Raw genomic sequence first — 15,347 nt, 5'->3', positions numbered from 1 at the left:
TTATAAAATTAATGAATATTTAATACTAAATCAAATTACGGATTTGAATACAATTTAGCAGGTGAATAGTACCTACAAAGTTACCTTCTTTTTTTAAATATAAAAATTTCTCATCGCGTTTAGTCCTAGTCCTTAGTTTATAATGTATTTAAAATTTACCTATTATCCCAAGAAACGTAGACAAAGCCACTAGTAGGAAGTAAATAAATACACTCATTTTTGTAGTTAGTCATGCTATGAATGTCATCACTAAACAAGCTAAAATTATTCGGACGAACTCCGAAACGGATCGTATGTTTGCCTGCCAAGTAAGTACGTAAACGACATTGAAACATAATGTCTTTTGGTGTAAATTTATTTTTAGAATATACAAGAAATTGATTACTAGTCAACCTTTATTATATTCTATGGTATAACTATTCGTATGTTAGACGCCTTGATAGTTATGTATTAATTTACTATAAACTTATATTATTTACTTACTCTGATTTTTTTTACTATAAATACTATAACAGGTTAAGGTCCCATAAATGGCTACTGTCAGAACTGTTCAGAATTCATAGCAAAGTTAAAAATGAGTAATTTCTAAACACAAATTTCTGGTTTTCCGATAATATATACTCAAGGGCTGGGGCGTGGCGAAATAAAACAAACAAAATTTCATTTTGTAAAAATATTACTTTTATAATTATTTACAATATTGTGTCTAAGCCGCAGCGACAGTGTCGCGCTGCGCCTCGCAGACTACGGGCGACTTTTTCGAATTCGGGAACGATTCACAATTAGTACAAGACGCCGATACTGATACAAATGTACACAGACAGCGTGGTAGCGCGACAGTGTGAGCGTGCGCAGCCATGCGAGTGCGATAGACGAGCAAGCGCGGGCGTGCGAGCGGGACGGACACACCAACATGACATCCGAGCTCAGCACAGACGACTACAACAGATCATTAAAATACACTGTCCCAGGACAGCCCGCGCTGGCTACACTCGAAGCGCACATATCGTTTACAATCAAATATTTTGATTACTATTACTGAGTGAGCGTATTGTGTCCGCCGATGTCAAATATCAATAACGTATATGTACATATGTATTTATACATCCGAAGAAAAATCATCGGCACAAGATCTTTATAATAAAATAAAAAGCAGCGGCGTGAGACAATGCTATCATATAATACGCGCACACATTCACACACTACTCTCGCGTGACCTTTCACCCTTCGCCACGTATCACATATAGAACGGAGGGCGCGCGCCGGTCCGGACCGGACCGGACCGGACGGCGCCGGACGACGTCGTGCGGCGTCGGGCGCGAGCCCTCCGTAGCAGTTACATTACTTTACAAGTGCGTCATTGCTGCACATTATTTACACCGGTGCGGGGACACCGCAACGCGCAAACGCATGTCTTTGCGGTTACAATAAGTTTTTTTTTTCATAGAATAAGATTAATTTATTTATCAAATGATATATAGGTACATTTATTACTGTCACTGTTTACAATAATAAAAAAAAAATATACAAATAAAATGAAATATTATTGGTCAGATCGGTTTATTGTAAAAATATTGTACGCTAGGTAAAAAACATAGTGATTACTTGCTAAACATGTAAAACCACAGTCGAAGTAGATTATACGTAATAATTTTTATTTCTATAATTATTTATTATTAAAAAAAATATTTATATACAACTTATGACACATCATTTTTTTTATTCCACCTCCCAACTTGGAAGCAGTCACACATTTTAAATAAAGTATTACACGTATTATTGATAAATGAAACTAAACGTATATCACAATTTATGATATTAACAAATTTGTAATAATAACTAATATTAACGGATACTTTGCCCGCGCTGGTGACTCGGGGGTCTGTACCGACTCACACGCTACGTAACCAAAGACATGAGTGTGCGCATTTCACTACGCTACAAGAGATGGGTAGCTCCTCGAACGGTTCCGATTCGGTCGGCCACCGCCGCGACGGTGCCCGCTTCGCCTTCCACGTCAGCACACAAAGCCGCCCGGCCTCATTAAATCGAGCTACACTCGAAGCTACAAGATACACACGAAGGCGACGCGGGACCGTCGGCTACTATTGGGAACTTTCCAGAATTACTACTACTCGAAAAGTGGTACTATTTATTTTTTTAAGCCTGACCACTGACCAGAAAAAAGGGTACGCGCAGCGTAATCGTTCCTACTGTTACGAGCGGTGAGATTTCTCCTAGCACGAACAATGGTACACAACATACTCGGGCCTAGTAGGTGACGCGGGCCCCGATCGCACGGTCGCGTACCCCCTAGGTCCAAAACCTGCATCAACTTACTAGTGGATTTCTCGCGCGGCATCACTTCTGCCTACTGTAGCCGGGGACGCGTTTCCCGACGAGCGCCCGAAGGAGAAACTTAAACGGCGGCTACGAATAACACGTAGATAGAAAGTTCACAGTACTGGGCAGCGATGGAGCGAGGGAGAAATGTCACCGCTACGAATAGGAGTGGCCGGTAGTAATTCCGGAAAGTACAATTTTTTTTAAATACACTCGTCGCCGCTGATCGTCTCGGCGCGAGGAGCTGCCGCGGCGGCGCGGGCGGCGCGGGCGACTACTGGGCGGGCGTGTCGGCGGCGGCGGTGGCGGCGGCGGCGGGCCGCATGGGCGGGAAGTGGCGCGGGTCGCGCAGGTCGAAGGGCCCGCGCGGCGGCTCGCCCGCCAGCGCCGCGCCCAGCTCGCACGCGCGCTCCGAATCTGCAACACGCGCCGCAGCTGCACTCGCGCCCGGCCCGGCCCGGCCTTGCGCTAGTATTCTACAATTACTTCCAGGTGAACCTCTCACTTCGTCGAAACTGATATCTACACCCAGCTATATATATGCCCGAGGTCGAGCGGAAAGGGGGGAGGGATTGCGGCGGTGAAGAAAAAAAACTGACATCGTCTACGGGACGCCGGTTCTCCGGCTCGTATTTCTCGGTCTTTTATTTGCTTTTAGTTTGCATTTATTTTTGCTAGTCCCTCGAGAAGCGAGTACGATAGCGGTGGTACAGAGTATTGTTACAGGGAATAGTGTCCGTTGAGTGGTAACAATAAAAAAAATATCGCTAAAGTACATAAAAATTCGTTATATATACATATACATCTCGACCACGCGGTGCTCCACAAAAACAAAAAGATAACATTGGCACGCAGGCGCACCGCACGGTGAAAATTAAAGATAAATGAGATCATGTGACGGGCGCGAGCGTACGCGCCGCGTGCGGGGGGCGGGCGGCGGGCGGGGGGCGGGGCGGGCGCTGGCTACTCACCGCCGGCTAGCGCGCGCCGGCCGGCCGCCGCAGCTCCAACCCTGCACCAAACGCACACTGTACCCGCCGCCGTCGCGGCCGTCCGGCTCGCGTTCGCGGCTCGCGGCTCCTCGCCGGCCGCCGGACCGCGCATTCTCCAATCGCCAGTATCAGTGTGTGTAATGTGCGTGGGACGGGGTGGTGCACGAGGGATCGGGACGGGAGAGAAGCGGGATTCTCGGCGAACAAGTTAGTAGTCTCGTTGCGAAGCAACAAAAAATAGATAGTCTACAACTTGACCTCCTTATCGGTCTCCGAGCGTCGACGATCTTGTGAGTAACACGAGCGGTAAAGACTCGAATCTAAGTCGACAGCAACACGAGCACTCACCGTCCTTACTTACGTGAACACCCTCGCTGCGCGCATCTCGATCGACATAGAAGTCATCGCGTGCCGAGGTCCTGGGAAGTCGCGCCATTGATTTCTTGATATCGGGCGGCAGCGAGAGGGGCGAGGCTCGATTAACATTGGTAGCGGCGCTGCGCACGCGGGCCCTCCGCCGCAGGGCTCGCGGCCCGCGTGCGCAGCCCGCTGGGGGGGCGGGGGCGGGGGCGGGGGGAGGGGAGGCCGCAGGGCACGACGAGTACCTGTCATCCGCGTGGGGTCTCGGCCTCGCAGCGCGCCCGCGTAACTGTTGTTGGCCGCCGCGGCTGCTCCGGGAACAACACGTTAGCGTCACGCGCCTGCGATCGCCGCGGCGGGGCCGGCGGGGCGGGGGCGGGGCCGGGAAGGACCAGACCCGCCCCGCCCCGCACCCCGTGACGAGCGAGCGAACGGGAATCGAACCACGTTCCATGACGAAAACGATCAGCACCCGATACGTTTCCATCGATACGAGGTACTCGTAGACCATAATAATACTTATAAATAAATAAATATCAATAAATACAGAATACGATTATATAAAATATAAACCACAGACGTGGGTATCGTATAGTTATCATACTTTGATACGTGGTGGGTGTACGATGCGATGGGGATTAATCATGTACGACCGCTATGACAACAAGTAGTAAAAGCGAACTGGACGCTTCGATGGTGATAATGTTTAGTTGGAAGTTTTAGTCGAAGCCGCGACTGCCGGCCGGTGCGGCGGCTGGTCGTAGGGCGCCGCGGGCGGCAGGGTGGTGCGGGGCGGGGGCGGCGGGCGGGGGTGCGGGAGGCAGCGGGTGAGTGAGACAGAATGTCCGGCGCGCGCCGCGCCCGCTCCGGACGATGGCGTCCGGCCGGACGCGGCCGCCGAGTTAGTCTTTGGCGAATTATTGTGATCATTAATCGTAATTGAAACGATTTAGATAACTAGAACTTAGACAACGATTCACTCGAGCGGCAGACGGACCTGTGACCCGGCGTTGGTGTGCACAGCGCAAAAATGTGTCGAAAAGTAAAGGTTCGCAGGGTACAAATAAATCACAACGTCAATCCTTTGGACTGAAAATGGATTATTAAAATCGGTTCAGAATTGACAAAAAAAAAATACCGTGCGCTCAAAATACCCGGTCGGCCGCTCGAGACGAACCTGTGCTGACAGTTTGATGACATGCAACAAGGGTCGAGGGCTACGAGGAGCAGCCCTTGACGGAATAAATCTTTAGCAATATTGGTGAACATAAAACAAAAATCCACAACTGTACGCACTTCGATTTACGAATACAAATAAAAAGAAATAAAAATACGTTCATTTGCCTTTTATTGCTTTACAATTACTCGCTAGGTATACAGTATAGACAGGTAACACAGTATAGACAAAAGGATGAAAAGCTCAGCTTCAGGTAGTTAGCTTACTACATTGCTGGTTTTGTTCTGGATTTTCTATAGAGCAAGGTAGAGTTTAAGATTGCCGGTTACCAATAAAATACAAAGGAATTAAGCACAAATGGCAATACGGGTCTACAATAAGTTACCTCCGGAAATAAAGGATCTTCCAATAGAGAGATTTAAATCAAAGTTAGTTCACCGTCTTTTAAAAAAAATGCTATTATGCCAGTGTTTCCCAACCTTTTTTGTGCCACGTCCCACTTGAACATTTCTAAAATTTTTATGCCCCCAGACATAATTTTTCCCGAAACATTTTACTTCTCGACTCTAATCGCCTAGTTGATATTTTAGTAATGTCAAACGAAATTATATCTAATAAATATTTACAGCATTTTTTTTATTTACTTTTATTGTAAAATTTGACACGATATATCTACTCGTAGCATTGAATTTAAATGGCCAGGAGCAAGAGGGTTAAAATCGCTTCGAGTCCATTTTTTTATTGACCCCCCTTAACTATCAAATTGTTCCCCCTTTGGGGTGTGGGCCCCACATTGAGAAACAGTATTATGCAGTTATTGAATATTTAAATGACAAAACAATATTAAAAGATGTAATGTATTAAAAATTACTTAAAATATAAACCATAATTTTATATGATAGTTTGACATAAAGAACACTGTAATTAGATAAACGTTTGGACTTTATAATTGTAATATAATGTAGAGACTAAATACAGTCTAACGTTTGCATACCTTTACAGGGTGCTGCATGCTAAGTACCTACTTGTATATGTAACTTCTTATTGTACCATGTAGCAAATGAATAAATATGATTTGAAATGATTTGAATGTACTTAGTAATATAATCAGCGAAAAATATGTAAATGTTGTGCCCGAAAGAAAAGCTAGTCTCCTGCCACGTGGCGTAAAATAAAAAATTTGCCCAGAAAAATTTGCTGAGTGTTGCGTTCATCACAATGACTACAATACACAAATAATCTTCCACTTCGAGAAACTTTTTAGGAGTCGTGACGTATGTTTCTTTTGTAAAATATTAACTTAATATAAAGTAAGCAGGTAGGGGCCCAGGTAAAATGTACGCCTATAGAATTTCTCCTTTTGTTCATGATGCAATTAATGAACATTTTATAGTCTAAATATTATTCGACGTATTTAAAGAGAGACAAGAAAAGGAGCCTGTCTTTTGTGTAGATACCTTTTCTATTTGTATCAGTTGTTCTGTGTACTCCCTTTACTGCAGACAATGAGCAATAAAAATCAGGTATCGACTGTCTACGACAATATGATACACCCCTCTATAATCCAAAGTATAAAAAATGTGTAAGTAAAATATTTAGTTTCAACCGAGGAATATAACTTGTTTAGTATTGCTCTGGCCAGACCAATACTAAACAAGTTTTCATCAGAAATCCACGTGCATTACCCAAATGAGCTGCCACATGGCTATTATGTTCTGAAGTGACAGTTATTTCGTATCGATGATTCTGATAGAGGGCGCAATAATGAAATTATCGCAATTAAAAAACATATGACGATGGTTAAGGAAGCAATAAATTTATTTAAGTAGTCTAGTAAGTAAGGTTAACTGAGAGAGAATGCTATAAAGAATATATAAATAAGTAGTTTATGAGAACAAAAATATTACTGATATTTCAGTTATTTTTTTTCTAATTTGTTGCTTCATAGCTATAACGTTGAATTCTAATAATTAAAGAATATTATATTTGTGGCTAGAAAAAAAGTAAATTCATAAGTATATATATATATATATATATATATATATATATATATATATATATAGACATATAGACAGTATGATCGATTCCTTGGCTTAACAAATTCTTTGAAACGTATTTTATGGGGAAAAATAGTGTTGTTAAGACACAAAAGTAAATGATATACAGACTTCAAGGCGTCGCATTAACGTTTTAGTAGTTTTAACGAACTGTCTGTGTGTACACGATGTCTCGACATCATGTAGTACGAGCACTACAAATGTTTTAAGAGTAAAAATGTCGTCTAGTTAACTATTTACATTCGGATAGAATCGAAGGCACAGTTGCGGATGAGCGAAACATGATGTAAACATAAAATCAGCAATTGTGTGGTGTCGCGCGGTGTGCGTGGTGTGCGGCTACATACCTGCGTGCAGCAGCGCCGGCGCGGCGGCGGGCGCGGGCGCCGGCTCGAGCAGCTGGTGCTGGCGCAGCAGCGTGCACTCGCCGCCCTCGGCCGCGTCCAGCGCGAACACCAGCAGCACGCCCGCCGACGTCGCCACCAGCAGCCGCGGCGCGCGCGCCGTGCTGCACACACCGACACACGTGCGTCACACACCCTGCACTCTACACCGACAGCCACGCACGCGGCGGACACTCACTTGGTGATCGCGGCGACGGCGCGGTAGCCGGTGACGGGCAGCCGCGCGGCGGCGAAGGCGCGGCCCTGCGCCAGCACGTCGGCCACGTGCGCGGGCAGGTAGCCGGCGCCGGCCGACACGGCCTGCTGCAGCCAGCCCATCCAGCCGGCCGGCTCGGCGGCGGCCGGCTCGGGCTCGGGCGGCGCCTCGTCGGCCGCCTCCTGCAGCCGGAACACGTGCACGGTCTCCGTGTTGGAGGTGGCGGCCAGGTAGGCGCCGCACGCGCTGAACGCGAGGCAGGCGATGGAGACGCAGCGCTTGACGCCGCGCCGGAACTCGTAGAGGCGCGTGCGCTCGGGCACGGCGAACACGCGGATGACGGTGCCGCGCTCGGACGCGGTGGCCAGCCGCCGCCCGCACATCGACCACGCCAGCGCCGCCAGCGGGCTGTCGTGCGCGCTGATCACGCACTTCGCGTTCTGCACATCGCACCGCGCCACGCCGCGCCACGTTACACAATACACTATACACTGTACACTGTACGGCTCATACGTCTACTTTACACACATTTGAATAAGAGTGTTTTGCTATTTTTTTTAATGTAAGTAACGATACTTACAAAAATAGCATACACAGGTCATACAAATCCTTATGCCTTATGTTTATAGGTATTTGATATTGCAAACTTAACAAAAAATAAGATCAATTAATTAGATTCATTGATATTATTCGAAACTACATTCTTCTATCGAAGCACAAGAATAAAGATTATTTAGTCATGTAAACCAAGTGATAAAATTAAAAGCAATACCCAATATACAAATCCTTATGATTGTGATACGATTGTGATATTCCTGGGGGAGGACAGGAGTGACAGACATACTGACCAGGTGCACGGCGTCGAAGATCTGCACCTCGCCGACGGCGCTGGAGCCCGGGTACGCGACGTAGCAGTGGTCGACGCAGGGCGAGAGCGCGCACAGCCCGCGCGGGTTGGGCGGCGTGTCGCGGATCGTGTGCAGAATCTTCATGTCGCGGATGTTGTGGATGTGGAGCGACTCCTCCAGGCACACTATCAACCTCTGCAATTGCACGATACGCTCATGAGCTCATAGTAGCGGGCGGGCACGCGACGGCGTCGCACCACACAGTGGCCGGTCCGAGCATAATACTCACAGATCGGTTGAGCTTCACCGCGAGGATGGTGTTGCTGTAGCTGTAGTTGCATATCTCAGTGCCCTTCTTGTAGTGGCACACGATCAACTTCCTGCAAATTAAGAAACATGCCGTTCTAAATTACTGTCCGTGTCTACATATGTACAACACAACTGCTAGTACAATACACGCTAACCGTACACACATATTATAATTGTAAATGTGTTTGAATCAATTATAAAACAATATTCATTAGCGACTCGCTTTGAATTGGACAGGTTTTAACATTTCTGATCATTATTTCTCTTCACGTCACGCTAGGAGCTGCTGATATAATAACCGCTTGCCCTTACGATGCCAGCTGAAACAATATTATCAGTTTCTATACTTGATATGCGGCTATCTGGACCACGAAAACATATCCTAAAAAATTCACGTCTCATGTAGGAAATGACAAATGCCACTTAAGTTTTTAAACATAAAGACGTCGAACGATCACATTAAGGAGACCAGAAGATGAGTCATATTCATTTATTCATTATAAATTCTGACGAAACTTCAAAAAGGTCAATAACTTTAAGTTTGGCTTGTTTTTTTTTCAGACTTTAGCGGACTTTCAATGATGTTTGGTCGAGATTTATTAAGCTCAGAATTCATTGAACTGTTAAGCGCTTTGGCGATAACAGAATCAGCGACATTGGCTGATAAATTATTACCGTTATCAGATACAAAACATTTTGTTGTTTTCCTTTTATTCGTTTAAGATAAGACGCGTTATGGTAAGTGAATTCTACCCCTAGTTCAAAGAGCAGTTTCAGTCAAGAACTAACAAATCACACGACCCACGCATGGAACATGTTCAGATTTCTATGTAGGTTATAAGAAATACTTCACGAGGTGCAAGTTTAATAAAAGAATAGAGAAGTTGATTAGATATAGACTATAGCTCAATATCCTTCCGGTAACAACCCATTAACGAGGCACGAGCCCCTGCCCATAAGGAGCGGAGACAAGTACTATCGTGCTGACCAGAGGTTTGGTATAGGGTTTCATTAGAGTTTTTTTCTTACAATATAATACACTAGGTATTGTGCTTTGTTCCCATTGTCAAGTATCTTTAATCTTTAATTCTATAATCTTTGCGTACCGTTTTAGTTATTCGTTGCGTACTCATTGAATTAAATGGTTGCTTAGCGGAAGAATAAATTGATGCGTCGACTTCGCAGTGTTCCTCGGGTGACATAATTCTATAATCGTAGGGAACGGCCTTTAGTACGTGTGTTGGGAGGCGGCGGGCAAGCGGGCGAACTGTATGGCGGTAAACTGGTGGAAACAAACGGCGGCGCGACCATGGCGCGTATTTTTACCGTCAGCGACGTGAACTTGGCCGTGGTGCTCTCTCTTCTTACACAACAGCCCGATGCACACGTCACGTCACGCTACGTCACTTGGCAGCTCCGCTCAACCTTATTATCTAATGCTTATATTGTAAATGCATTTTGTGTGCTCACCCAGAGATAATTACATAATAGTATGTAAATAAAGTAAGTGTCGCCCCTTTTGGATAAACGTTGTAACTTAACGAGTTTTAGTCTCGTTTATTTAACTACAAACTCATAGTATTATTAACTCTACTCAGTTTGTGCGTACGTGTCATTTAGTTTAGTGTTCCAGAAGGTAACTTGGCACGACAGAACTATTTAATATAATAGCGTAGGCACCACTTCAATGTTGTTGGTAATAGTTGAATTTTGTTAAAATTAATACTATTCGACTATAGCCAGGCATAGCAGTGTTTAGCATAGCATGCAGTAGATACGCAAGTATGTATTTAATTATTTGTTCGGGACTCTTAGATAACGTTTCATATTGATATTATAGGAAACTACAGCATATATCCAAATCTGTCCAGTCATGTATAACCCAAAAAACATTACACGCCTTTTTATAACGATCGATTCAATATGAATATTTATTATGTGTAGCAATTGTCTGAAACAATGAATACTGGCTGCCTATATTTATTTATCAATTTTTATTTCGTAATATTCACAGAGACCTATTGTTATTTCCTAACGTGATAATCCAATATGGCATAGTTCACGTAGCGGTAGCGGTAACGATGTGTAACCCACACCGCTACGTCGCCCTGTTGCACCCTTCACACATCACAGTTATTTGCAGCGTTCATTACTGTGAATATGAATTACAACAATGATATCTGGTGCTGCAGCCCACCACACCACGCACCACGCACCACGCACCACGCATCGTGCAATAATAGCGGTGCTCCGCTCATTTACAAATAATAAACTGGACACTGTACCTGTATTACCTCACAAACCGTAATTATGTAGTGTACCAGCATTGGTTTAGTTTACCACTTTATCTAGATAGATAGATGTAGATAGGTACACGTCTGTAGAAATAAATTCTGCAAGATGATGCTAAATAGATACCTCGACATATGAGTTTAATTCGTTCCCTAACCTTACTCGTATCTCAAAGCAATTTTTTTCATTGAAATTGAAATACCATTAATTCCCATAAAATCACCTCATTTGTTTTTTGTTAAGTGTTAGTCTGAGGTGTATGAAACTGTTAGATACCAACATCCACCCCGCATGTCGGGGTCGTGTGCAGCGATGGAGTTTGCGATTCCTCGTATTTCAAATCTTGCTCTCATCTCAAAGCAAAATATATTAATTTCTACGTGAATATTTAAAAGTTAAATGATTGGAAAAAACTTTACAAATGGTATTTTTGAACGAGCTTGGAACAGAAGAGAATTTGATGTAAAAAAAATTACGTTACTTGACTTAATAACAGTATGCTTTGCTGTTGTACTTCTGTATTAAGCACCATACATTTATATCAATTTTTTTTTTCATACGTTTATTTTATAGCGTCTGTTTTAATATTCTGTTTCTAAATCGCGTACCTACTGTCAGTGCATTTCATTTCATGATCATAGATCGTTACGCAGATCGATACAAGACAAAGTAGAAGCCGCAACAAAGACAACGATGATTAATAAACAAATGCGCATTATTATTCTATCACTGATTTTATTCTTTTATAATAATAGAGTGACGTCGCAATATGTATAGACAGGTGGCGTTGAAACAATTGATTACTTCGCGGCTCACGAGCACGCAAATAGTTGCCGATTGCAGCTGATAACATTTTTGATAGTTACAAATGCTCCAACGACTTCTACATAACATCTGTTGTTTACAAACAACGAGTCAAAGTCCCCACTAATATCATTAATGCAATGCAAATTTGCTCGGCAGTTTTTTCACGGTCGAATTGCAATGATTTGATCATATCGATAACATTGATATTGACAGAATGATAATTTGAAATACAACAATGAACAAATGAATGAAAAGTAGTATTTTGTAATTGCTTTACCCGTGTAAAGATCTAGAAACTCAGAATACCAAGTTTTTAATGAATAAAATAGTGAACCTGCCTTCGTTATCGATAATTATGCTGGCGAGGTACCAGCGAGGGATGATAGATGAGGATGAAGCAGGTCAGTTAGAGCCCCTTACTAACAATCACTTTCCCCCCAGAACACCAACTACTGAAGACACCAGAGAGCCCTAAACATGAACGATTTAAAAAGATAGACTGATATTGTAAATTTAAAGGATTAGATTGGAATTCGATCTTAAAATCCGTCAGGTCTTCTAAATTAGAATCACGGGTAACAATAATTTCCCCAAAGAAAGAAAAACTGAACCTCTTATAGTAAGAGCATGTTCAGGTGGCAAGTGTGGGCTCACTCTGTACAGTATAGGCATAAAAACTACACACTACATATGTATAATAATGGTACTTTCTGATTATGTTTGTTTTAACATTTCAATACACAATGAGATAAGAAATAGTAATAACAAAATAGTTGTGAAACAAATTAGCTTATCATGGTTATAATTATGAGTTCCTTTACATGGTAAACTTAGAAAGAAACTGTTGTGTCCCAGTATGTATTGAGAAATGACAAGATAGGCAATACACTATAGTAATGTTTCCCAACCTTTTTTGTGCCATGTCCCACTTGAACATTTCTAAAATTTTTATGTCCCATACATAATTTTTTCCGACAAAGTTATTGACCAGATGATATTTTGATAACGTCAAAATGAAATTATACCTAATAAATATTTACAGCATTTTTTTATTTACTTTTTTTTTTGTTAATTTTGGCACTGGATATCTAGCATAGCATTGCATTTAAATGGCCCAGAGCAAGACGGTTAAAATAGCTTCGAATCTATTTTTTAATTGTCCCCCTTAACTATGAAATGCCCCTCTGTGGGACGTGGGTGCCACGTTGGAAAACGCCGCACTATAGGATGCAGTAGAACATTTAATGAATTATGTTTCACATTTTACAAATAATGATCAGATAGTAGTTTCTTCCACCACATGTACAATGCTTTAGGTTCGTATGCACCCAATGTGTTTACCATAACAAGAAAGAAAAAACAAATAGACCCTGTCCCTACAGGCAGCACCTGTTTATGAGTATGATGGCTAGCTTAGCTCAACAATATTTTAGGGAACTCAATAACCCAGCACACCAATCCACTACCTGTCATAACATTCTAGTGAGCATGAATTATTCAAGGCACCCGGACCATATTATAGCCAAATTAAAATAATTTCAAACTACATAACAGCAACAAGTTTCTGGACAGATAACTTTAATGAGCAAATAATAAAATACTAAATTAGGTTGTTCATAGAAAAGCACAAATTATAAATATTTTGACTTTTAAGACTCAGTCTCAGAGACACTGGTAGGTCTGTTTGATGAATCATTACAATTGAAGGGAAAAAATATTGTAGAATTTTTACCACAATTTCTTTACAAGTATAGATTAAAATATTTAAATATACAATACCAGTCTAAGCATTAAAAGTCATTATACATTTCCTAAAATGTTATAAAATGACATTGCATATTTATTAATGAATCATCATTTCATTATTAAACAATTTCACTTATCATACCTGGGAGCTGATACAGTGACAATCGCGACGAGAGAACTGCTAAACAAGCGGTCCACGAGGCAGGTGTCCTGCCCCGAGCGGCTTGCATAAATCTCCTCCACTCCATCATCAGGGGTAAGGGCAAATAAGTGGTAGCCGCTACTACTACCTGCCACTAGTGACCTGTCACCATAAAGACAAACATTTATAGCTATATTCATAGCTTGGCAGCCATAATCTACATTATTTCATACTTGTTCTTAATGTTTCATATTAACCATTCATTACATGTAATTATCATTAAAAAAATAATTAAGCAAATATTTTAATATTAAAATATATTTTGCAATAGTTAAGTTGAAATTCACTAATGTTGTCTAAAGACAAAAAGATACAATTAAATTTCAGGAAGATATTATACTCAAATACTGCCTTAAATATATTATCTATATATTTATATATAAAATATAATTAAAATTTATGATAAAGAATGAGCTATTGTTAAGTAATGTACCACAATAATAGCAGAAAATAACATGCTAACTGATCCAAGTGTTGCAGACATACTTCAAACAAAAAGATTCATGAGCATAACTGCACTGAGAGTTCCAGCTCTCTCTACAGCCAAACAGGCAGACAAAGAAAGGCGAGGGCGGAGTATTAAGCCTATCTAGTAGCTAACAGCTGGTAAGTGGTGGACGCCATGTTTGTTTACGCCAGTAGCGCAACAATACAACGGAGATGTGTGCGACGCTCGTTACGACATACCTGGCAATGACATATTGCATCACCATGCCATCAGTAGATAGCACTTGTGGCAAAATTGACGCTATAACATGACATTGCATGCTTTCGTAACCAACCAGCCAGCGGACGGACCTTGAAGGGCAGAAGAAAGGCTGAGGCTCCGCCCTCGTAACATGACAGTCAAACTGTCGTGAGCAGTTATTATCAACCACTTCAATTGTCAACTTACGTGCAGTCCTGGTTAAATTGTACGAATATCCCTCCTGCATTTGTTCCCTCTGTGTTTTGACCTGCTCCCAAACTCATTGGAACGTTGCAAGAAAACAGATTTGTTTCAAAAGCTAAATCCCACACACGACATGCACGTACCGCGATCTTTGTATTAGATCAAAAATGTTTGTTCGTAGAAATGTTGAATTTTGTTTTGAAAACTAATTAATCGTAACAAGAAGTAAATTTTTGACACAAAGAACGACCTTGCTACTTAAACAAGCCCCCTCCCGCACAACACAAATCGCACAACAAACTCGCTCCACTGTAGTCGATGTACAGAACGGTTCACACGCGCGCAATTATAATACCACGCTTTGTTAAGTAAATAATTTGAAAAAAGTTAACAATAAGCACAGTGATAAAATTGTTGAAATGCTAATTTTTTTCACTTTAATGTTTAATATTTTTACTATCATATATTTTTAGACGCAAATTATTGAAAAATATTTTTTTCTTTGTATCAGGTATAAAGAAAATGTGATCACTTCAGTCAGATAGACAAACTTATATTAGGCAAAAATATTTAATAGTCGAACAAGACGAAAAACTTTTAATATTGTAACTGTAATCGATCACTATACGTCGTGATTGCAAATAATAAAATGTCCACTATGCTCACAAGTAAACGTCTACAAAGATGTGTCACCTCCTTCCACAACAATCAGAAGAAACAAG

At 42.0% G+C, this 15,347-nt stretch overlaps 1 protein-coding gene across 3 annotated transcripts; it reads right to left on the bottom strand.

Moving 5' to 3' along the window:
* Window positions 1-658: 658 nt before the first annotated feature.
* Window positions 659-15,252, bottom strand: LOC113514029 (WD repeat domain phosphoinositide-interacting protein 2). Of its 3 annotated transcripts, XM_052894083.1 has the most exons (8): window positions 14,629-15,252; window positions 13,674-13,835; window positions 8,667-8,757; window positions 8,378-8,572; window positions 7,512-7,969; window positions 7,277-7,437; window positions 3,941-4,003; window positions 659-2,760 (listed from the first exon to the last, which is right to left on the bottom strand). In XM_052894083.1, exons 1-8 carry the CDS (start codon window positions 14,703-14,705, stop codon window positions 2,618-2,620), a joined length of 1,350 nt encoding a protein of 449 aa, XP_052750043.1. In that variant the 5' UTR covers window positions 14,706-15,252; the 3' UTR covers window positions 659-2,617. The 3 variants fall into 3 exon arrangements, with proteins under 3 accessions (XP_052750043.1, XP_052750048.1, XP_052750049.1); XM_052894088.1 differs by lacking the exon at window positions 3,941-4,003 and having other exon boundaries at window positions 14,629-15,249; XM_052894089.1 differs by lacking the exons at window positions 659-2,760; window positions 3,941-4,003 and adding an exon at window positions 3,306-3,355 and having other exon boundaries at window positions 14,629-15,248.
* Between the last annotated feature and the right edge of the window lie 95 nt (window positions 15,253-15,347).

Source organism: Galleria mellonella, unplaced genomic scaffold (assembly GCF_026898425.1).
Source record: "Galleria mellonella isolate WM207_F2 unplaced genomic scaffold, CSIRO_AGI_GalMel_v1 utg116, whole genome shotgun sequence".
Taxonomy (NCBI): domain Eukaryota; kingdom Metazoa; phylum Arthropoda; class Insecta; order Lepidoptera; family Pyralidae; genus Galleria; species Galleria mellonella.
The sequence above is the reverse complement of the archived record's forward strand: the minus strand, read 5'-3'. Positions and strand labels throughout refer to the sequence as shown.